The 7,947-nt window shown below is 38.2% G+C and overlaps 1 protein-coding gene across 1 annotated transcript; it reads left to right on the top strand.

The window, feature by feature from the left end:
• Positions 1-82: 82 nt before the first annotated feature.
• LOC118820215 (G protein-activated inward rectifier potassium channel 3-like) lies at positions 83-5,930 on the top strand. Its single transcript, XM_036588414.1, has 4 exons — positions 83-127; positions 1,829-2,050; positions 4,264-5,464; positions 5,716-5,930. The coding sequence occupies exons 2-4, from the start codon at positions 1,865-1,867 to the stop codon at positions 5,910-5,912; spliced, it is 1,584 nt and encodes a 527-aa protein (XP_036444307.1). The 5' UTR covers positions 83-127; positions 1,829-1,864; the 3' UTR covers positions 5,913-5,930.
• The last annotated feature ends 2,017 nt before the right edge of the window (positions 5,931-7,947 follow it).

The raw sequence follows: 7,947 nt of genomic DNA, 5'->3' as shown, positions 1-7,947 counted from the left end.
ATGCAAGTCTTTGTTTAGATCATTAAACAAGAAGTATTCCATTTTCTCTACATTCTGTGATTTCTCTGGCTCATTTTTAGGAGGAGTCTTTTCAGGAGCTCTAAAGGCAGTCAGCTGAACTACACAGGTACAGTGTCACTTTTTTGGTCTTAGATTTGATTTATTTTAGTACTACTTTGTTGTCATAAATAAAGATATTAGAGATGCGTGATAATGTCAGAAACATATTGGTATCGGCAGATAATTAGTTTTTAACTAATTTTTCATCAGACAGACACTTTGATTTGACCAAAATTTGAAAGTGATATTTGATGATTTATTGCATTCTGGTAGCGTGCTAGACTACTGCAGGGCTGCTGTGCTAAAATGTTTTCATTTCATTCATTTTACTGCATTTGTAGCCCTACAGAAGTAAAGGTTCTCTTTCCTCATAATGCTAATTCAGGTAGATGTAGTCACAATTTCTATACTTTATAAAAGTTTTTGTACTGGCATCGACATCTACAGATGTAGACATGAAAGACATTGCAATCAGACACTGATTTTTAATTATTTGTATAGCTCCTTTAACAAAATGAATTTCTTATTTGACATATATTTGCTAAGTTTAATTTTCAGTTGCAGTATAAATTAACTGGTTAAGTCCTGAGCATCTGAGCATCAAATACATGTCAATGTTTTATTTTTGACTATTTCTTTTGTGACTGATCAAAGAACAAAAGAAGTTGTATGGAATCTGCACTTTGTATCAGTAATGTCATGTAAAAAAAACAAGATGGCTGCTATCTCTTTTGTTCAGTAGCTATCATGCATCAGTGGATGATGGTGAAGCTCTTTTCAAACCCAACAGAACTACAGCTGCTGTCGTGGTGGTTTAATTCCAAAAAACTTGCTAAAAAGTTGCCAAAAACTGGCAAGAGTGACAACCCCAGATGTAATGGACACAGGAGGCAACTATATTTTTTCCCTTCCTAATCTCCATGAAAGAATTTCCTTTGCCAAGAAAGCTATACAGACATAATCTCTTCAAATCCATCACCACACTCCTTCCCACTTTATATCCTGGATTTAGTGGATTGGGAGTAATCTCCACAGTTTAATTAGATGTGGAACACTGGAGGGATTGTAATGATATTCAAGATGCTGCCACACAGTGGATTGTGGGCTTCTAAGAGTCCACAGAAGGGTTTAGGAAGGAGGAGATGGAAACAGACACATCTGGCAGAAATAAAGGGCTCATCTCCTACATTTTTCTTCATTTTCACCTGAGGTCCACGTATTATGTTTGTGTGGGTTTATGTACCAAACGGTCATGAGTCATTAACACATGACCATTTTTAACATCTTGTAATCCCTCAGAATTAAACAGGCTGTTTTTGTGACTGTTCCCTTAAGATGGGTATATGTAAGTGGCTTCTTTTCTGATTGGCTGCCTATTCAAAATTTCATTAAAAAAGCAGTCCAGGGTGAAACATGCCGTATAACTTAATCAACAAGTATGGGTGGGGCTAAACTGATATAGACACATATGTTTAGGATATTCATGACATCACAAAGACAGTGAATTCAAAACAGGCTGTTGTTGCAGCTTAATGTCCATCTCTGGACTGTATGGAACGGGGTGTGAACAGAACATTTTGAAACTTTTACAGTGCTTACATACTACATTAAATTCTTTGACTTCACAAAAAGTGAGGAAAATTTTTTAAGTTTTACATAGCCCCCAAAATATGATACGACATAAACATATTTGAACCACTTCATCTCTTGGTCTGTATTGTTCATTTGAGAATGCTCAATTATCATTAATTCAATATGCCTTCAACAGGAAGAAGATACTTGGCCTCTTGTGAAATAATCTGTGATGGTCTCTACTGTCACATGCAGCAAGATGGCTTTACGGGAGTGCAACGGAGTGAAAGTCCGTCCCATGAGACTTGACCATCGTAGAAACTCCATCCCCCCAGCACAGTTTCTCACAGCCAAGCACCTGCTTGCATATCTTCCCCGGCCAGCTCCGGAATCGACCCTTTACAGTCCATACCCAAAGGTAAAGAATAATCAGTCTGAAAGGCAGAATTAGTTGAGTTAAAAGCACATTTTGGACTTTTAACTGACTTGGACTACAATCATTTTCATTTTCATTTTCATTTCATTCACTACCAAAACAATCATAATACTACAAAGACCAATTTTAGCTAATTTTGAGTATAACTCAAATAACAGTAGCCAGTACATAAGCAAACACAGCTTTGAATAGCTGTACAAATGTAAAATCATATTTTTTTTAATCTGTGATTGAAGTGTAGTGCCTTTTACCCGCCTCTAAACGCTGTCTGACATTTGGTTGCGTCACTGTGTTACAGGGAGTGGGAAAAATTATACTAACCACTAATATCTTGGCATGTTTTCTCTCCCTTCCCATTACCTTGATCGATCATCAAAAAAAGAACACCAGTCATCGCTTTGGTTCTGGCCTCATGTACATGTTTGTTGGCAGACAGCCTCTTTTCCCATGACAGTTTACTCTCTCACTTTTGTTTTTTGGACTGGTTGTAAAATAATCACTTATGAGTATTTTCAGCTTGTTTACGCTGGAAACATAAGTTCATGTTAACATGAGTGAGCTAGTTCAAATATCTGGCAGTATTTTACTTCTCTTTTCTGAAGTGCACACGAACACATGCATGCACACAGTCGATCACTTGCTCACACACTAGACAGTTACACTCGTACAAAGGTTTATTTTAACAATATCCTGACATCTTTTTTACTGAATTCTTTTCTCTTGCTTTTGCTGTGAAAGCATAAGAAAAGTGAGAGCAACATGGATGCTAAAAGGCTAGCCTGCTGACTGGTGTTTTTCCTTGTCTATGTCTTAAAAAGTAAAAAAAAAAAAATACACATTAAAGTTAAGCTTTCAACAAATAATGAATCATGTTTCTGAAACTACAGAAAATACACAGCTAAATATTGTAGCATTTTGTTTTGACAAAATCATTTCTGGTGGATTCTCCTGACTGCCCAAGTCTGACTCCACGTTCGTTCCAGAATGCTTTTCATGATCCAAACAAATCCAAAAGAATAAAATCATTTCCAAGCCACATTTATTTCCTGCTCCAATATCCTGTTTCACACAGAAATCTTAAGAAAAGTTAAGAAAGAAAATGTTCTGATTCCTGATACACGTTGACTTTAAGGTTTCACACTGATTTTCAGACATTAGGACACGTACTCAAAATCAGTGGGACATACACTCTTAAAAAAAGATGGTTTCCCAAGGGTTCTTTAGTAAAGACAATGGTTCTGTATAGAATATATATAGATTGATGGAGAATGTGTTGTGTATATGGTTCTATATAGTGTTCTTTTATTTTTACAAGCTTGACATCGTAACAATAGCATGCAAATGGTTCTTTGAGCGTTCATGGTTCTATATAGAACCATTGTCTTTACTAAAGAACCATCTTTTTAAGATTGTAGATGCTCACCGTGCACCATGAAAGACAGGGATACAGTCTCCCTTCCTGCTCTAAAATGCAGGGGTGTGGTTACAATTAGGCTATGAACTAAAACTCTTTCTTTTTCAGTATTGAAAACAAGGGACAGAATTTTTTAAATGTATTTTTTTTTTTCATTTTAAAATTTAAACTTATGATAAATCTAAAGATTTCAACTTCATTTAAAATATTAATATTAAATATTATATCAAATATTAAAACACCAATGAAAGTATTACAACCATGTTCCAAAAAAGTTTTATTGTTTTTTTTGAAAAATATATGGCCATTTTGAATTTGATGCCAGGAACATGTCTTGACTTTTTTGAAACATGGGGCATGTTTACCACTGTGTTGCATCACTCTTGTTTAAAAAAAAATCATTTCTCGATTTCACCATTTGATGTGTTGTCTTGGTACTATTTTTAATTAAATATAGGGTGTAAACGATTTGTACATCATTGCATTCTGTGATTATTTACATTTTGTACAGCGTCCCAACATTCTTGAAAAAGGGGTTGTATTTTCACAAGTTGAAATTTAGGGGTTAGGGTTTAGGACAGCCAAATCCCAATAGACAGTACCCTATAATTAATCTTTTTGTATATTTTTAGCATATTAATACATCAGTTAACGCCTAAATAAATATATCATAACATGATCCTTGTTTTCATAATTTTTTTTACTGTGGGACTGCAATTTGAGCTAATTTGGAAGAATGGTTCATATACACTTTCTCCGTATTTTCTGTCTTTAATCCAAGGTTGGAAGTAAATCAGCAGTGGCATCAGCAGTGCTGAACTCTCAAAAGGCCTCTTTACCCCAAAGTAAGAGCTTTGAGTTTCAGGCCTTGGTGCCAGTCCCAGGACGTCAACTGACCTTTTCTCAAGTACATAATCATCATCATCAGGCTCCTGGCGGCCAAGAGCAGAGCATTTGCATGTACATCCGTCCCACAGGTCAGGATGAGGCCATAGAGGAGCCCCTGAAGACCCACCGTGTTCGCCGCAGTCGCCGACTTAAGCGTCTAAGTTCCAAGTGGCGCTCAAATTCCAGCAGCAGTGACCACTGTCCAGTACAGGTCCCTGTGGAAATTTCTCGTGAGATGTTCCGAAAGCAACGGTGCAAGCTCTTGGGTGAAGAGCAGCAAGTTTGCCTTACTACAGGCAAGCAAAGACAGCGCTACATTACAAAGGATGGCAAATGCAGAGTCAACCTTGGGCCCATCGAAGACAAATGCAAATTCCTGTCTGATATCTTCACCACTCTGGTTGATCTGAGGTACCGTTGGTTCCTGTTCGTCTTCACCATGTGCTACATTGGCACTTGGGTAGTCTTTGCTGAAATCTATTTCCTGGATGCTTGGCTGAGAGATGACGTGAACCATGTGAATGACCCAAACTGGCAGCGCTGCTTTGAAAATGTTGACAGCTTTCTGTCGGCCCTGCTCCTGTCTGTGGAGAGCCAGAGGACCATTGGCTATGGTTCTAGAATGGTGACAGCCAATTGCATCGAAGGCGCAGTTCTCATTATGGCCCAGTCTATAATTGGCTCCATCATTGACGCTCTCATGGTTGGGTGCATGTTCGTGAAGATATCCAGGCCACAGAAGAGAGCCCAGACTCTGATCTTCAGCAAGCACTGTGTCATATCCGAGCGAGATGAGAATCTTTGCTTGCTCTTCCGCATTGGAGACCTCAGAGAGAGCCACATGGTTGATGCCAAGATCAGAGCAAAACTGATCAAATCCAGACAAACTAAAGAGGGGGAGTTCATTCCTCTGGAGCAATCTGAGATCAACTTGGGGTATGACACTGGAGGAGACCGACTTCTGCTGGTGGAGCCTCAAACTATTACTCATGTAATTAACGAAAGCAGCCCCTTCTGGGAGATAGGAGCTGAGTCTTTGAAGAGGGACAAGTTTGAGATCATTGTCATCCTCGAAGGAATAGTCGAAGCATCAGGTTTGCTAGATTTCTGTGCTCTTCCACAGTCTTTCAATGTAATTCAGTTCATAACATTAACCCATATGATGTGGATTGTGTGATTTTACTAGCTACAAAAGCATTTAGATAGGAATTAGACATTTTTAGTACGCTTTTTATGAAAAAAATTATATGCATACATTGTCAATATCTTCACAAATTTATATGCATACACTGTTAATAGCTTCAGTTTTTCCGAATAATTTGTCTTTGCCTTTTTTCTCTTATAGGTATGACTTGCCAGGCAAGGACGTCTTACACAGAGGATGAGATTCTTTGGGGTCATCGCTTTGAGTCCTGCATTTCTTTAGAGAAAGGGGCTTTTCGTGTGGACTACAGCGCATTTGACAAGACATTTGAAGTGCAGACATCCTCTGAAAGTGCTAAAGAAAAGACTGAAAGAAAGGAGAGAGAGATCGACCTCTAGTTACACTCACTCTTAAAAAAGATGGCTCTTCAAGGGTTCTTTAGTAAAGGGAATGAATCCATTTAGAACCACGAGTTCTATGTAGAACCACTTGCATGTGTCAGTGGTCCTTTGCATGGTGAAATGGTTTTTCAGATTGATGGGGAATGTGTTGTATGTGGTTCTATATACAACCCCAATTCCAAAAAAGTTGGGAGGCTGTGTAAAATAAAATAAAAACAGAATGCAATGATTTGCAAATTTCATAGAACCATATTTTATTCCCAATAGAACATAGAACACATTTACCATTTCATGAAAAATATTAACTCATTTAGAACTTGATGGCAGCAACGCATCTCAAAAAAGTTGGGACAGGGCCATGTTTACTATTGTGTAGTGTCTCCTCTTCTTTTAACAACAGCCTGTAAATGTCTGGGAAGTGAGGAGACCAGTTGCTGGAGTTTTGGAAGAGGAATGTTGTCCCATTCTTGTCTGATGTAGGATTCTAGCTGCTCAGCGGTCCTGGGTGTACTTTGCCGGATTTTTCGTTTCATGGTGCGCCAAAATTGGTGAAAGGTCTAGACTACAGTTAGGTCTGTTCCGCACCCGGACTCTTCTTCTGCAAAGCCATGCAGTTGTGGTGGATGCTAGTGTAGTTTAGCATTGTCTTGCTGAAATGTACAAGGCCTTCTTTGAAAAAGACACTGTCTTGATGGCAGCATATGTTGCCAAAGCCTGTATATTTCATTCAGCATTAATGATGCCTTCACAGATGTGCAAGTTACCCATGCCATGTGCCCTAATGCTCCACCATACCATCATAGATGCTGGCTTTTGAACTGTGTGCTAATAACAAGCTGGGAGGTCTTCAGCGTGGAGGATGCAGTGTTCATGATTTCCAAAAAGAATTTCAAAATTTGATTCATTGGACCACAGGACACTTTTCCACTTTGCCTCAGTCCATCTTTAATGAGCTTTGGCCCAGAGATGTTGGCAACGTTTCTGGATACTGTTTATATGTGATTTCTTCTTTGCATGATACAGCTTTAACTTGCGTTTGTGGATTGCACGGTGAACTGTGTTTACAGACAATGATTTCTGGAAGTGTTCCTGAGCCCATGCAGTGATTTCCAGTACAGAATCATGCCTGTTTTGAATGCAGTGCCGCCTGAGGGCCCGAAGATCACGAGCATCCAATATTGACCATCGGCCTTGTCCCTTGTGTATAGGGATTTCTCCAGATTCTCTGAATCTTTTGATTATATTATGTACTGTACATGATGGGATATTCAAAGTCTTTGCAGTTTTACATTGAGGAACATTTTTCTGAAATTGTTTCATAATTTTAAGATGCAGTTTTTCACAGGTTGGTGAACCTCTGCCCATCTTTGCTGCTGAGAGAGACTGCCTCTCTAAAATGCTCTTTCTAAATGAGTTAGTTTTTCATGAAATGGTAAAATGTCTCACTTTCAACATCTAATATGTGTTCTATGTTCTATTGTGAATAAAATATGGGTCTATGAGATTTGCAAATCATTGCATTCTTTTTTTTATTTACATTTATTTACATTTTACACAGCATCCCAACTTTTTTGGAATTGGGGTTGTAGAACCTAGTTCTATATAGCACCAAAAGGGGTTCTTCTATTGTTACAATGTCAAGCTTGTAACAATGGAAGAACCCTTTTTCGATGCAACAGGTTGTCCATCAATCTGAAGAACAATTTCACCATGCAAAGAATGCTTTAAGCATGTATTGGGTCTATATAGAACTCATGGTTCTAAATAGAACCATTCCCTTTACTAAAGAACTTTTGAAGAACCATCTCTTTTAAGAGTGTACTATTGGACCAGATAAAGACCAAAATAATGTCCCCATGCAGCCGTGATTCAGTACGTACTTAATATTTCAGTGCTTTCATGTTTCTGTTCTTAACCCTGCTTGTCTCACACTGTATGGCAAGCAAAACTCAGGATCCAACTCAGGAGCATAAAAAAATAATAAAAATGTGCATTCATATTAAACACCTGCCATTCATAACACTGATTTATC

This window comes from Colossoma macropomum, unplaced genomic scaffold (genome assembly GCF_904425465.1).
Source record: "Colossoma macropomum unplaced genomic scaffold, Colossoma_macropomum, whole genome shotgun sequence".
NCBI classification, from domain to species: Eukaryota; Metazoa; Chordata; class Actinopteri; order Characiformes; family Serrasalmidae; genus Colossoma; species Colossoma macropomum.
This window is presented reverse-complemented; position numbering and strand designations above follow the sequence as displayed.